This window comes from Momordica charantia (assembly GCF_013281855.1).
Source record: "Momordica charantia cultivar OHB3-1 chromosome 8 unlocalized genomic scaffold, Mcharantia_2.0 BLBB01000008.1, whole genome shotgun sequence".
Lineage (NCBI taxonomy): Eukaryota > Viridiplantae > Streptophyta > Magnoliopsida > Cucurbitales > Cucurbitaceae > Momordica > Momordica charantia.
The window spans coordinates 32,625,357-32,641,754 of record NW_028275166.1 but is presented as its reverse complement, the minus strand read 5'-3'; the positions used below and the strand labels follow the sequence as shown (position 1 = coordinate 32,641,754).

At 35.2% G+C, this 16,398-nt stretch overlaps 1 protein-coding gene across 1 annotated transcript; it reads left to right on the top strand.

Annotated features, from left to right (window-relative positions):
* Positions 1-1,409: 1,409 nt before the first annotated feature.
* Positions 1,410-15,413, top strand: LOC111013033 (phytyl ester synthase 1, chloroplastic). The gene is made up of 15 exons (XM_022287360.2): positions 1,410-2,420; positions 2,827-2,878; positions 3,981-4,036; positions 4,564-4,722; positions 4,952-5,056; positions 6,017-6,123; positions 7,725-7,846; positions 8,754-8,862; positions 12,235-12,368; positions 13,044-13,150; positions 13,319-13,413; positions 13,718-13,831; positions 14,416-14,496; positions 14,647-15,068; positions 15,187-15,413. Exons 1-14 carry the CDS (start codon positions 2,012-2,014, stop codon positions 15,049-15,051), a joined length of 2,055 nt encoding a protein of 684 aa, XP_022143052.1. The 5' UTR covers positions 1,410-2,011; the 3' UTR covers positions 15,052-15,068; positions 15,187-15,413.
* The last annotated feature ends 985 nt before the right edge of the window (positions 15,414-16,398 follow it).

Below are 16,398 nucleotides of genomic sequence, written 5' to 3'. Positions count from 1 at the left end.
TTTTGGGTGGAACCAAAAGCAAAGCCCTAAACTATGCCCAAAGCGGACAATATCAGATATAAGATACTCAGGATATAGCGTTGTCAATAAGGTCTTTTGGGTGAAACTAAAAGCAAAATCGTGCGGGCTATGTCCAAAACGGACAATATCATACCATTGTGGAGATACTCAGGATACAAGGGGTACCGTAGTCCTTAACACTAACTTTTCCATTGGTGATGTATAAAATTAAAAAGAAATAATCATGCGATAATTGAGATTCGATATTCGAGGGACTAAATATCTATCATGAAGATCATATCCTAACTAGGTGAAACTAAAAGCCACACACCATCGTAATTGGTTGTATTTGTAGTTGAATGAGACTAGAAGTTGTCAAGTGGGTTATAGTCTATTATGGTGATCATATTATAACACATTTCCAAGTGAGACTATAAATGACTAGGTGGATTATAACTCATATGAGATTAGAATCCATATCAATCTCGTTGGATAGTACGAGTGAGACCAATAGTTACCACGTGGGTTGTAACTCAATCAAGTGAATCAAAAGCTATTAGGTGAATTGCAACTTAACTATGTGGGGCCAAAAAAGATACTAGGATTGTAGGCCAACTGAGTCACAATAAAATTATCTCGATTTAAATGATCTTTGTAGTTTGATCAGACACTAAATACATGAGTGAGGCTCGAGATCAAAAGTCCGTCAACATGGAAATTATACAATTAGTCTTATTGTACTTTGTGCCAACGTCATATATGGTTGCAACGCTCTTATAATTAATCGTGTCACTAGAGCTACTCACAATGCATGAAGCTCGTTGGAGGCGTCTTAGTAATTCACGATTGAGTTGTAACTATTTGGCTATAATAAATCACAATTGGTTGATGTAATCTAAAGGATGGGAAAAAAAGGTAAAAGTACACTTTCTACTTTAGCCAAGCACTTGCTATATCCAACACCTTTGTATTTTTGCAAATAAGTTTTGGTTGTCCTTTTCAACCCTTCATGATTCCATCTCACTACAACCACACTACAATGCATGTGATGAGGATGGAGATGAAGTAAAAGTACGCTCTTTGCTCCCATGAAACTTTGTCAAAGACTCAATTTTTGGTTTTTAGTGAATAATTATCGATACCCAACATGTTTGTATTTTTGCAAATAACTTTTGGTTGTAATTTTCGTTGCTGCCTCTAGTATTGTTGTCTCATGTAACAATAGTGGTGTATGCGGTATAACTTCATCGATTGTATTGCCAAAACCATATATCTGCGACCATAAATATTCAGATCGAGAATAATGAGTAATTCAACTAAAAAAAACCTTTTTTTTCTCTTTTCATTCTTACTCTTAGTACGCAATTCATGAAGTCCGTTTCAAAATCAATACATAAATGTTGAAAAACTCAGTTAGTTTCTCTCTATCGAATCTTCGTCGTCAAGAAAAAAGGGATTGACACGTTTGTGAGGCAGGAGCTACGCAAGAGCTAATGGGGGACCTGTGTGAGGTGAAAAAACCTCCATTATTTGACTTCAAACTCACTTCCCTTTTCCCCCCTCGTAATTTGTACTTTATTGGTACTTTTTCTGTTCGCTTTTTTCAATTTTAATGTTTTATGTACAAAAATGATTCATGCCATCACGCACATGGTCCTCATTACTCAATTACGAATGCGCTGAAACATCGCAGACAGTACTGTTTTGTTTTTGTTTTTTGTCTAATTTGGAACAGTTCTGAGCTACGTGTTCCAAAGGGATTTTGAACTTTCGGATGAGCTATCTGGGTTTGTTTTGAGTTACCCGTTTTTGCTACCGAATTTATCGCGTTTCACTCTGTTTTCAGCCCAACACAGAACGTGTTGGTTTGGTTGTTCTAATTCAAGAGTTCTACGGGATTTTCTCTCTCTCCTTCTGAAATCAGAATGATTGCTTTATATAAGCTATTCTGGGAAGTGCTGAATCTTGAAGTTGCTCTGTTTTTAGCTTTATCTCATTACTTTCAGAAGCCATGGCAGCTTGTTTTAGCGTTGGGGTGTCGCCGTTTCTTGCTTCATTTCAACGCAGTAAGAATTCATGGCGAGTGCTAGTTAGGAGTGAAGATGGAGCTGATTCAGTTTCAGCTGTGGTGAATGGAGCTTCTCTGGTTGGGGAGAAGGAGGGGAGTTGGTCTTCATTTGAAAAGGGCAATGGGTGGTTGAAGTCTGAAGCTTCGGAGAAGAAGATCATGAAGAGAGATAATGCTGCTGTAAAGTTGGAGCCATCTTGGGATGACGGGTATGGGACTGTGACTGTGAAAGATTACTTTGATGCCGCTAAGGATTTTACTCAGCACTCTGATGGTGGTCCGCCTCGCTGGTTTTGTCCTCTTGAATCTGGATCTCCATTAAAGGGTTCTCCAGTTCTTCTGTTTTTGCCTGGTAACTATTTCACGCCAGCTAACAAGTTCATAACTTGGGAAATTGAGGTGTTTTCTGGTTTTGTGTTTGAAAAACAGACTAAAAATTTTAAACCTCTCAAAATGTTGATATGTTTCTCTCACTCATTTGGAGTTTGTATCTTTCAAGATATTAGATTCCTTTTCATATATCAATCAAAAGTTTTATTCTTGTTAAAAAAAAAAAAATTATAGTAACTAGTTCTTTCTTCTCCAGAAAATGCATCCATACAGTTCTCTGAGCTCCCTTTTCATATATTCAAAGAGGAAAGAAAAAAAAAAAAATCAATGAACATGTTTGTTTATTTGTGTCAATACTCAATAGCATGCTTAATCTTTGAAAGTGGGATATGTTTTTTTGGATTTGATATTGGTTCTGTACTCTGTAGGAACGGATGGCACTGGATGTGGCCTCATCATGCACCATAAAGCTCTTGGGAAGTAAGCTATTCACTTCTCATTCTGTTGAATTGATAGTCCGTGAAATTTGTTGCTGGCTCTTGAGTATATTAGTCTTTCATTCCATCTCGTATGGACATTTGAGTTTCAAGCTGAACGTGATAAGCATATCCCTTGACATGGTTGGTCCTGATAAGTTTGTGGACTTCATTTGCCCAAGAGATCGGCAGGGTCTCAAAGAAAATCGAGTTTCGTATAAAACAAAAAGGGACACTACAATTGTCAAATTCTCGGAATAAGATATATTTCATCAAAGAACCAAGGGGGGACGATTAGACAATCTGCTAAATACTGCAAAAAGACCCCAATTAGCATTGATCAAAGAAGAAGATAAATTACAAGAACCAAAGGACTTGCTCTAAAATACTTTCAAAATGAGGTCATACAAGTGAACGCATCCTGATTCCTGAGTACTGGAAAATATAAAAGGGGACACAGTCTAGGAAAAACAATTCAAAGCTGGAGTGTTTCCATCCAACCAAGTATGTTTTCAAAGTCTAATTCTGTATTCATGCTCTCCATCTTGAGAAAACAATCTAATATCACATGAACTTCATGGCTGGCAATGGAAATGCACAAGGACATAATAGTTGCTACTTGGAAACAAACTGAATTGATTTGAGCCATGCTTGTGATCACGTAGTGGCTAGTGCCATAAGAAATCGGTTTCCATGGGTTTGGATTTAGCTTAGTTTAACTGCTTTGATTGTTTTGCATTACCTTGGGTTAATAACTAAGGATTGTGAGCAGAAAGATTATGACCTTGTTCATGGCAGGTCAGATACCAATGCACTAAGAATACTTAGACACATTAGATACTTTAACTTGACCGTGCTGATATGAAATAACTGGGCATCACTTTTTGACTTTTTGTGTATAAGCTTTCTTATGTCCGTGCCAGCGTGTATAAGCTTCACTTTTAATTCTTCAAGTTTGCTGTTGTTCAATGTAGGATAGATGTTCTATCATTTTATATTTGATTTATGTATTAGCCATTAGGATAATAAATATGTTTCAAGTGGAAACACTTCTTTAAGTTGCAAGTAAATTGAGTGTTCATTGAAGTATCAATTTTTTTATGCAGGGCTTTTGAAGTTCGGTGCCTACATATTCCTGTTCAAGATCGAACACCGTTCGAAGGTTTAAACTTTTTCTCAATGGCTGGAATATATACCTGGATACAGTTTTATGAGAACTTCCGATACTCAATCTTTCCCCTGATAAATTGAAACAACTGCGATGGTAGAGCTGTTTAACCAATATATTCACTTGTGATCCTGTGTTTCAAGTTTGAGGGGAAAACTTGGTTATTTACCTCAATATGGTGGACAATTGATGTGTGAAAACAACAGTCGCCCATTCCCTGAGAAATTGAGCGGGAAATTTCTGCTTAGTTATGTATCACAAGAATATGACTATTAGCTGGAAAATAATGATATAAAGTAAATTCTTTGATATTGGAGTATTGACTACAACATTGACGTAACTAACTGAATATAGCTATATTGGAACCATTGATCTAACTTCCTGTAGTTGTTAGGGAATTCATATAGATTTGTGGCTGCACATAAAAATTTAACTACGTAAGATCTACATTGCTGTTATTGTTCATTAATTGCAAGACGTTTCTGTATACTGCTGATGGAGCAGAGTTTTGTTATCTGAAGGACTCGTGAAGCTTGTTGAAGTAACTATCAGGTCAGAGCATGCTTCTTCCCCAAACAAGCCGATTTATATAGTGGGGGACTCATTCGGAGGATGCTTAGCCCTTGCTGTTGCTTCTCGTAATCCTAAAATTGACCTTGTTCTGATTTTAGTGAATCCAGGTTGGTTTAATATATGCAATTTAACTCTGTTTCTTTGAGGGCTCCCTTTTGCAGGGCTGTTTTTTGTATGCCCTCCTTGTTTTTGTATCTATTTTTCATTTCTCTTAATGGAAGTGCAGTTTCTTATAAAAAAAAAATATATATTTGCAATTTAACTTCTTGCAATCACATGGCATTGTTTGGTCGTGTTCTTTTTCAGTAATTCTGACAGCTTTTTGCTTTCCATTAGCTACAGCTTTTTGTAGGTCTCAATTGCAACCCTTGGTTCCGTTGTTAAAAGCTATGCCTGATGTACTGCACGGAACAGTTCTCTATCTACTTAGCTTTGTTATGGGTAAGTGGACTGCTGCGTCTAAGTAATTGCTGGTTTCTTCGTTTAGGGATAGAAGACATATAATTGCAAATCTAGCTGCACTTTCTATGTTTTCCTTCCATCCCGCCACCACTCTTATTGAAGATCAGATTCAAGTTAGCTCGTCTAGGATGATGGTGAAATATTTCCTCTAAGAATTGGTAAAAGTGGACCTGTGGAAGGTTGGTTGCTGTATTGGCAATTTTTATTCAAAGAATGTGGCTATAATTGAATTTGTAGATTGACCCCCTTCTGGCACACCATTGGTCTAATCAAGTATTGAGATCAATAGTAATGGATGACAGTACTATAATGGTGGAGGAAGGCACAGCCCGTCCCCGAGAAACTCTTTCATTGCCTTTTCTTCTTACTACCTTCCGCATAAGGAATGACAAAAGGATAAAATTTTAAGGATCTATGGTTTCGGGTACTCTGTTTGCTTCCTAGTTTTCTTGTCTTTATCTTTCACCATCAACCAAAACGTGCCATTGAAGTGTGATGAAAATGTTGAAACTAATATCGTAATTTACTCTGTTAATTTTCGTGTCACCATGATTCTTTAGGTTGAGGGTGGGGATGGACTGATGGAGGGTGATGAATGTCCTCCTTTTTGCGTAACTTCTTCTTCTGGATGCAAAAAAGAATTACTTGGGAACGTTACTAATTAATAATTTTATCTTCCTCAAGTTTTATTTTCAGATATAACCTACAAAACATGTCATTTGCATAACTAACATTTTTCTTGAGAAAATATTTCAGACCTCTTTCCCGTGCTATTACTATTACTATTATTTTAATGAGATTTACACTTTTGAGTTTGATGCAGTGTAAGGATCCTGAATTTTCTTTTGGATATAAATTTATTATTATTTCTTAAACAATTCATGTAGTTTTAGCTACGAATAAAATGTAAAACCATGTTTATTACTACTGCTATACCAGGTGAACCAGTGAAAATGGCAACAGTCGATGTTGAAAGTAAGCTTCCTCCAATGCAGCAATTAGAAAAATTATCACTCAACCTGGCTGCTTTTCTACCATATCTTTCGGTTAGTAGCATGTGATGCTTGTTTTTCTTTCATAGAATCTGGTTACAGTGTAAACTGTGCATTTTAAATAATACTTTATAAGATGTACGCTACCTGAAGGGCTGCTTTTTTTTTTTTCCTCTTCTTTCTTTCTTTTGATTTGCCCTTACTGTCATGTATTTTAGTTTTCCATCTAATTGTTCTTTTCACTCTCCATAATTTCCTGCCTAGTATGCTGTTGCTAACTGACGTTGTTTTTTCTATAACTATCCATTGCTCCCTATCTTTTCAAAGTAGATCATATTTTAAAAATAGAAAAGCTCTTGACCATTATGGCAGGGGCATTCTGAGATAAAAACTAAGATTTTGGAGATAGGTTCTGTTGTCAGAGTATAAATAAAGGATAAAATCTATCGTAACGTATCAACTTAAGTAGTTGGGTCTAGTGGTAGTTTAACTTGGTATCAAAATAAGAGGTTTTATGTTTAAACTTTTGTAATATCGTTTTGTTCCCAATTAATATCAAGTCACTTGTTGGGTCTCGTGCCAGTGTTAAAAATGTGAATAAAAGATTAAATATTGTTGACATTTGAGGTTTTTTCTTCCTTAAATTTTCAGTTTTGTATTTTTAAGTTTATTTCTTTAAAGATTAAATTTAATTTTCTGTTTTTATCTTTTAGATTTCAGTTTTATAACTTATAAGTTTCTAGCCTTTTAATGTTGTTTTAAATTGTAGGCTGGTTACTAAATAGGTCCAAATATTGTACCTATATAAGGGTGAACTTCCCTGAGAAGTTTGTACCACCACAATATTTGTACCTCCACATATTTGGTACCACCACATTTTGTACCACATTTCTTGTATCACCAACATTTGTAGTATTCATTTGCTTATCCACATTCCTGTATCACTTTAATTATAGAAGTTAATTTTTTCATCTATTGAATCCTACTCTCATACATTCATATTTCCTCGTTGTTCATCAAACATTGAGAATTTTATTATTGCTACCGCGTTATTTTTATCACTTTCATTTTCTCAACAAATATTTTAGATAATGGGTACTATGATGAAAAGTCAAAATATATTTTATTAAATGAGTCTATTTTAATTTGATGTAATGAATATGTCCACCTAGAAAATAAAAAGCCTACATACTTGGTATAACCTTACCATAGTAACTTACTTGACCCAAGAATCATTCAAAATGTTCCTAACTGAAAACCTCATGAAAAATATTTATTTTGAACTCACACATCATTTTTCTTTTAATATTTAGTAATACTAGGGACTTGATCGGCGAGGAAAAAAATCAAGACATAATAGATGGAACTAAAATTGTTAAAAAATTGAGCGACAACCTTTTGGGACTAAATTATATATTTAGCAATATCCATATTCCTAAAGTGCAAGTTGGTTTATTATAACTTCAAGCCATGCCTTGTAGCAGTGCTTTTCTATCAACTACCTTACACATTGCAATGAGATAAGGCAATGCAGTGGTGGGTTTACTTGTGGTAATCTAAATTGACTTATTTTGCCTTTTGCCCTAGGCACTGTTATTTTCTTACATGAGCAATGTGATTGAGTTGAATTCTTTTTTTATTTTTTCCATTTTCAGGAGTTGTCTAGCATTATACCGAAGGATACCCTTCTTTGGAAGCTGAAGCTGCTCAAATCAGCTGCAGCTTATGCTAATTCTCGTCTCCATGAAGTTACAGCTGAAGTACTTGTGCTTGCTAGGTTTTTCCCCATAACTGAGTGTGTGTTCATGGGTGTGAGTGGTGTGTTAAATACAACACTACAAATATCTCAATATATTGCATTGTTTTTTGAAACTTTTTAGTATCGTTCGACGTTCCCACACTATCCATTAGATTAACTAATTGAACCTTATCCAACATAACATGATATGCTGTTAGACATTGGATCAAATGGTTGTTTTTATTATATAAAGGGGAAAATTAGTCATTAAGGGTCCGTTTGGTAACGTTTCCGTTTCTTATTTCCGTTTCCTTCTTTTTAATGAAGAAAAATAGGATAGCATGTCCCCAACATCTATGGATTCAAGAATGATAAAACTATATTTTTATTTATGTTTTTGAACAAATTGGAAATGGGAACAAGAAACAAGAAACTTGTTTGTGTGTTTTTAAAATTTCTATATAATTTTGAGAATGTTTCTCAAATTGAGAAACAAGAAATATAAATAGTTGTCAAATGCTTAGGTTTCTTAATAAAACTGGAAATAAGAAATAAGAAATGTGAACATTACCAAATGGCCCTAAATAATGCGTTTGTTAGGACATGTTGGTTATAAATAGTGCGTTAGGAAAGTAGAGTTAAACAGTAACTTGGGAAGTTTTCATGGGAAAGAAATAGCCCACTCAAAAAGCTATTACTCAGTGTATTTGTCTTTGATCTCTTGTAATACAGTTTCAGGCCCAGTCTTTTACTTTTCAATCTCAAGTGGAGTTTCTATCAACAGCTTTTTCCTGAACTATTTCCTGCGAAAATGACTCTGTTCTAATTCTGCTTTATTTTGGATTGGAATAAATTGTCAAATCATTTTACTCAATAATCTGAATTTGATTATTTCAAAGTTGGTCCAATGTTCTTATAATTGATTTGAACTTTTTGTGCCTTTCAGTGGCAAGGATAACATGGTTCCAAGCAGAGATGAAGCTGAACGACTTAAGCGATCATTACAGAATTGTACCTCTCGCCATTTCAAGGAAAATGGGCACACCTTATTATTGGTACGTAAAAGATATGGTCTGAGAACACTATCATTCTGGTAGATAACATTAAACTAGCTTCATCATTACACTCTTTTCTTCAGCCATTAAATATATAGGAGCATTCTTGTTAAGGTTTAAAAGAAAATTTCTCATTCGTGCTAGCCATTTGTAAAAAGTGCAGTATATTCCCCAATTCTTAAGAATCTAACGTTTCATGATTATTAAACATATTTGTGAGAAGGACAAGAAACTACAGTCTCCTATAAAAGAAAGTTAAAAGAAAGCAAAACTCTAGTTCTCAACAAAGAAATCTAAACTCATAGAATTTAAAAAGGAGTGTATTTGGAAAATGGAACTTTTCTCTAAAGAGGGAGGGAGGTTTGACTCTCATCCAGTAAGTCCCGAGGGAAATGGCGACCTACTTCCTTGTTCAAAATCTCAATCTCGGTGAGTAAAAATATAGATAAAATCATGAGAGATTTCTTATGGGAAGGAGTTGGTTAAGGGGGAGGTTCCCACATTGTCTCATGGCCTTCGAAGTTGAGGGGGTTGGGCATTGGTAACCTGAGATTGTGTAATGAGACCTTGTTGGCTAAGTGGTTGTTGCATTTCTTTACGGAGCTGGACGCTTTATGGCATAGGATTATCGTGAGTTAATACGGTTTGCACCCTTTTGAGTGGGCTTTGGTTGGGGGTCGATGGGCATGGGCATCTCTAAAAATTCTTGGAATGCTATATCGTTGGGTTTTCCTTTATCCTCTTAATTTGTGAAATTTTATATTGGGGAAGGTTAAATATTTACTTTTGGGAGGATTGTTGGGTGGGGGATAAGCCTTTTTGTGCTTTGTTTTCCTCGATTGTATTAACTTTTGGAAAAGAGGTCGCATTCAGGCCTTAGTCATCGCCTACTCGGGCTCTTCCTTATTTTTCTCTGAGCTTCTGTCGTCCTTTGTCAAATAGGGAGACAATAGAAGTGGTATATCTTCTTTCATTTTTGGGTAATTCTCAGTTGTGTCCAGGGAGGAGGGACATCCGTTTATGGACCCTACATCCTTTGGGGGCTTTCTCATGTAGCTCTTTGTTCCAGATCCCATGTGTCCCTTCATCCCCTCATCCCCTCCTGATTCATCTTCTTTCTCCCATCTTTAGAAGGTTAAGATCCGGGTTAAATTCTTTGTGTGACAAGTATTACATGGAAGAGTTAACACTTCAGATCATGTTCAAAGGTAGTCCTCTTTTGCTTTGGGCATGTAGTGGTGTTGTTTGTGTAAAGATGGGTTGGAGGACCTTGATCATATCCTATGGAGTTGTCTGTATTCTTAGGCTTTATGGAATCGTTTTGTGTCAACTTTTGGGATTTCTAGGGTGCGGAATAGAGATTGTTGTGTTATGATATAGGAGGTTCTTCTAAATCCTCCCTTCCGAGGTAAGGGCATAATCTTTTGGCATGCGTGTTCTTTTGCTCTTTTATTTTAGGTTGGGAGAAATGGTAGAATTTTTTGAGGAGTTGAGAGGTCTTGGGAAGAGGTTATAATGTGGTTGAGTTCAACTATTCCCTTTGGATGTCCGACTCTAAACCGTTTTGTAATTATCAGTTTGGCCTTATACTTTTGTACGGCTACGCTACACCTCCAACATATCAACAAATATCCAATTTCTTTTTTCTTGTCTTCTCGTTTACCCTCAAATACTCCAAGAGCAACTGTAATAGCAAAAATGAATGAAGTACTCCTATTTTATTGCTTCTTCAGCTCTTGAAATCCTTGGTAAATAAATAATCCACATCTGAGGTGCCATCAGTGATTGACTTGATGATTTATCTCTAAACAAGAAACGTACAACATATTTTAAGAAATTTTTTGTTTGAAAAATGTGTCAAAGCTCTTGTCTCTATTTGACAACATATATGAGGTGTCATCAAGACATTCTGTTTAATAGTTAACTTTTTTAGAAATAAAATTAAAAACATAAAATTTATTGAACTTGTAGACTAACTTGTTTTGACACATTTTTTTAGAATTGTTATTTAATTTTTTATATTTTTTAATAACTTGGAGTCGGAGCTTTGTTGTTTGCTCCTCTATACCTAGGGGCATCTGCTCGATTCCCAAGGTTATTTAAAATTAAATATTAAAAATATTAAAATTGCAAGCCCAATCTTTTTTTTTTTTTTTTTGATAAGAAACGAAAAGAATGTATTAATCACAAAATAGTAGAACCTACGAGCAAGGGGTAGAGAGAACCACTCCCCAACAAAGAACTATTACATAAACGCCTTCCAATTGTGAAGGATAGAACAAAGGGAGTGATTACAAAAGAATTTGTTGTAACTATAGCACCACCTAGAAGTAGTAAGCTGAATATTACTCCACAAAACTCGAAAATCTGAAGAAGAGTCCTAAAAAAGTCTATGGTTTCTTTCCAGCCATAGATTCCACAAAACTGCTACCACCGCTAAGGCCCATAGAGTACCTTTAGCATTTTTGAACCTCCCACCAGATAGGGCTTGAAGGAGCCAATCATCAATCCGTTTTGCAATGAAAATTGCAAGCCCAATCTAACTCTTCAAACGATAGATATAAGGGCTAGTTTGAACCATATATTTTTTGTTAGGTCCAACCTCCATATTTTTAACGTGATACTATTTTCTCATTAAAATAATGAAAAGGAAATACAAATGTTCAAGGGATACAAACTCCCAAAGGGAGTGCAAGAAATCAACGAAAAGATAATAAAAACAACCAAACAATGAGTAAAGCGTCAGAAGAAACAAGTGAATAAAATTTTGAAGAGCAAAACCCTAAGGACTTGACTAGATGATGGAAAAGGAACCTGAGCCAATCCTTTCCAGCACCGGGTGCAACAAAAACCATCAAATCACACAACTTCTATTTAAAGAGGCCCTTGCCCATTGTTTCCTATTTGGCATCCTGACTCACAAGCAAGAAAATTGAAAGGGTAAATATTGTCTGGATAAAACTTTGACAAAAATAATGAATAACATCTAATGTGTATGTATGAGAGTTCCAGAATTGTAGGTTTTGCATACTTTAAGCTTGATTTTATTCAAGTTTGGATAGAACAAATCATCATGTCATAGTTTATCTTATCAACCTTATTGAGCAATAAAAGTGAGCTACAAGTTATTGGGGGAAAATAACATACTATTGGTTCGATCATTTTTGGATATGGGGACAAACAAAAAATTTATTCGCTTAATGAGCTTTGTTTATTATAGTGTTTTAGCATTCCTGTGTCTCATTCAAATGGACAAAACTATTTTAGTTTAAAGAATGTTGTAAAGAGATATGCTCCATTCTTGTAACACTCTTCTCCTTTCCATGTTCCAAGTAAAATCAAATGACCTGTAACCATGGTATCATGTAACAGGAAGATGGTATTGGTTTAATGACAGTAATTAAAAGCACTTTCAAGTATCGTCGATCAAGAAAGCATGATGCTGTTTCGGATTATCTTCCGCCCAGTTTAACAGAGTTCAACTTTTTTTTTACTCAAGTGACTGGGTAATTTTTACAGCAACTAGTGTTTTGATCAAATTCTCTTGTGATATAATATGTATTTGTTGGAATTGACAAAATGTTAAGTTACATTTATGTATCTATTATTTACATCTTTTATTGACTTTTTTGTTCATTTATGTAATGTGAAACCAAGTTTTCAATAAAAAAATGAAAAGCATGCACATCGACAATACATAAAAGAATCACCACCACAACAGCTGTACAAAGAAATAAAAATTAAAAAGAAGGGGCTCCAAATGTTGAGTATAAGAGACTTGCAAAACTTTTTTGTTTAGTATGCCATCCAATGATTCCTGCTTCCAGACGCATGACCTATATTTGGAGGGGGCATATTATTTATTATGCAAACTGATGAAACTAATTGAAGTTTATTGAGTTTCTTAATTTGCTTAGGGAAATCTGGAGGTGCTGAATATAAGCATATAAAATAGTTGATAAACAAGATCTTCTTGTTTTATATAACCTTTTAGATTGACTCTAATACACATAAAGCACGCTGGTTATAGAACATAATTGGCTAGGCTACTGTGATAGTTTCCATAAATATTTGGGCTTTTGTTACGTCTATGCATAAACCAACCTATTTAACTTTCTCCTCAGATTTATTTCTGTAGGCTGAAGTTAGAAAAATACTAAATGATATCATGTTTGTGGCAGATTCTTTGATTTTCTCACTGGTTCTACAATGTTCTCAACTTTGGGAGATGGAACCGTAGTGAAAGGTCTTTCTGGAGTTCCTGACGAAGGTCCTGTGCTGTTAGTCGGTTAGCACAATTTATTAGGACTTGAGCTTTTACCTTTATTTAAAGAATTCATGAGAGAGAAAAATATTGTGGTTCGTGGAATAGCACATACAGAGTTGTTCTTGGGAAAACTCGAGTCTGAATATCCTGAAATTTCATTGTTTGACTGGGTGAAAGTATTTGGCGCAGTCCCTGTCACTGGTAGCAATCTTTACAAACTGTTATCAGAAAACTCACATGTTCTCCTCTATCCTGGGGGTGCACGTGAGGCTTTTCACCGTAAGGTACTTTAAATTCCTAACATCCACGACCATAAAAAGTTTGCAGTTTAGTGTCCCGAGAACTGATGCAGCGAGAGAGTGCTTACACTTAAAGTTTTTCACGTTCTTAAGTTTTTGCATGGTCCATATGTTGAGTTTTCCATCATGCTTTATCACTTTATCTCTAAGAGAGAATTACATGGTACAGAGAGGTCATGGTGGCATCTTCGTTGAGTTTAAATGACATAATTTGTAACTTTGTTATATAATGGTTGGGATTAAGGTTTCCTATGTTTATTTATTTTCCTTTCCTTAAAAAACTTGACAGGGTGAAGAATATAAGTTGTTCTGGCCAGATCAACAAGAATTTGTGAGGATGGCTGCTCGTTTCGGGGCTACAATTTTACCGTTTGGTGCTGTCGGAGAAGATGATCTAGCACAAGTAAGTTGGGTTCCGTATGCTTTGATTTTATAGTTCTTGGTTGCCATTTGGATTCTCTAGCCTGAGGAGTTCTAAATGGATCCTGATCTTAGAGGTTAGAAGTAAGAAAATAACAACGAAATCCTTCCTATTTCCCCGCTAATATTCCTAACAAGTTTTTCCTAAATTTGTGAGTTGAGGAGTTAGGAAAGCTGGATTTAACAAACCCAATAACTTGAGTTTGTATAACTGTTAATGGAACACATTGGGTTATTCAAGCCCAACCCCCTCACCTCTAAACAAGGAGCCAAATGGGTCCTTATTCAGAGACGTGCGTATTTTTCGTATCTGATTCTTATGGTGGCAGGGCAATACAGTGGTATTGGAGTTGTCTTGAAAAAATGAAGGAAGAATTTGAAGTTTCTTGAGCAAATTCAATATTCTGGTTGAGTTGAGCAAATGGATGTGCTGAAAGCTTGAAACTTGTTTCATTAGACAAAAAATGGTGCAAATTTGTCTATATTATCGTGCTTGAAAAGAAATATTAGCACTGTCACTCCCTTTCTGGTTATCATCATCGTTGTCGTCTTTTTTCATATTTGCAGATGATTTTAGATTATAATGACCTGATTAAAATTCCCATGCTTAATGATCACATCAGAGAGACAACTCAGAATGTTGCAAAAGTGAGGTAACTGTTCTTTGACATCATCGTGTATGATTTACTTGTGTTATTTTTGCACTGTTATGCTTGTCCATCTCCTTTTACATTTCATTCTACGAATGAAATTTCCATTTTCTATAAAAAGAATATATTTTTCGACTTTGCTTTACAGCTTATTCTCTCATTCTTTTCTGAAAAAATGGAATTGGGAAAGCAAATCGAGGTTAGTTTTTCCTTCAGGATGTTTTCCATCAATAGAGTGTACTCTGATTTCAGGGGTGTGGATAAAGGAGAGGTTGCTAATCAAGATATTTTCTTCCCATTGCTCTTGCCCAAGATACCTGGTCGGTTTTACTACCTGTTTGGCAAGCCAATAGTAACGAAGGGGAGAGAGGAAATCCTGAAGGACAAGAAAAAGGCAACCCAATTGTATAATGAGGTTAAGTCTGAAGTCGAACATAGTTTAGAATACTTGATTAAGAAACGGAAGGAGGATCCGTATCGAAGTTTTGTTGACAGGATGGTGTATAAAGCTATTTATGCCTCTCAACAAGAAGTTCCCACATTTGAGCCTTGAGAATTAATTCTTTTAAGGTGATGCTTGGTCTTGGTAACACGTTACTCCCTTCTTTTCTATGAAGTGAGCACTACTTTTCACTAAAATCGATTTTTTAGAGGTGTTTACATCTATGTTCTTATTTGGATGTTGCAGTTGGGTACAACTGGTTCTGTTCAAGATTGAACCTTTGGAGGTAATACTTCTAAACAATTCCATCCTCGATATGCCAAGTTGTGATCTGGAAGGAAGACTTTAACCGGTACGAATTTTGTATGATCTCCCATCCCAGCTTGAAGAAGATGCCTGTACTATAAACAACTAGAAATACAAAGAAAATTCAAAATCTGAATAAACCACAGAAGAAAAAGTTACCTAGTAAATTTTTTACCTTATTTGTTTTTTTGATCAGAAACATGGATGAGATTGAATTGATAAAAGATAAAGTAACAGTCTAAAGGGGCATGAGAAGGCCCCTGCCTAACAAAAACTAAAGAAGGATCGCTTTCCAGTTTCGGATAAGCATCTTAAGATTGTAGTTACAAGAGAAAACCTTCTGGTTTAAGCACCAAGGGAAGCAGTACTTTGTACACTATTACAAAAAGAATAAAAAAAACGAGGGGAGTTGTTAAAAACCCGGCTATTCCTTTCTTTCCACAAGCTCCACAAAATAGCTCAACTGTACACCCCCAAAAAAACTTTGTAAAGCAGCAGGTGCTAAAGATTTTCGATCCTCATCTTTAGCTGCAAGGCGTAGCTTTTACAAAAAATACTGCAGTAAAAAGAAGCTTGGCTTGGGTTTTAATGGCATGGAGGTATTGTTTTGACTGTGCAGGAGAAATCAGGGGTTTTTGGGTTGAATAGTCCTTTTAATCAACTTTTTCAAAACTCATGTTTTCTAATCTTGTGTCGACGCCACTTTCACCCGTACGGAAATTTTGGAAATTTTGGTGAGAGGGACTAAATTTTAGGGTTATGATGTCAGAAAGCTGAGTAGATTTGAATGGTGGCTTACCTACTTTAGTCTTAGAAAACCAAGTTGTGAAGGTTATATTTTTGTTTTATTTATTTATTCATAAATAAAAAGGAGGTCTCTCTTTGTTCTCTATTCATAAATTTTAGGTCTCTCTTTGTTCAAAGGATAAATAAATATGTTTATTACAGCTTATAAGTTCCTCTTCAACTTTCAGAATTTTGTTTATTTAATTTTCTATTTAAAAACTTCTTCTAATAACAAACTAATTTTTTAAAATGATGTGAATTTAGTCCTTATATTTAAAAATAAAAAAAATCAAATAGGTTTGTGTACTGAGGTCCTGTTTACTTACCTGCAATCATAATGGGAATGAATTGAAACGAAAATGAATC

Coding starts and splice junctions, on each gene's coding strand:
- LOC111013033 (XM_022287360.2), top strand. CDS start 2,012: ATGGCAGCTTGTTTTAGCGTTGGGGTGTCGCCGTTTCTTGCTTCATTT. Junction 13,414..13,717: donor GTGAGGCTTTTCACCGTAAG/GTACTTTAAATT, acceptor AAAACTTGACAG/GGTGAAGAATATAAGTTGTT. Junction 14,497..14,646: donor CAACTCAGAATGTTGCAAAA/GTGAGGTAACTG, acceptor TTTGCTTTACAG/CTTATTCTCTCATTCTTTTC.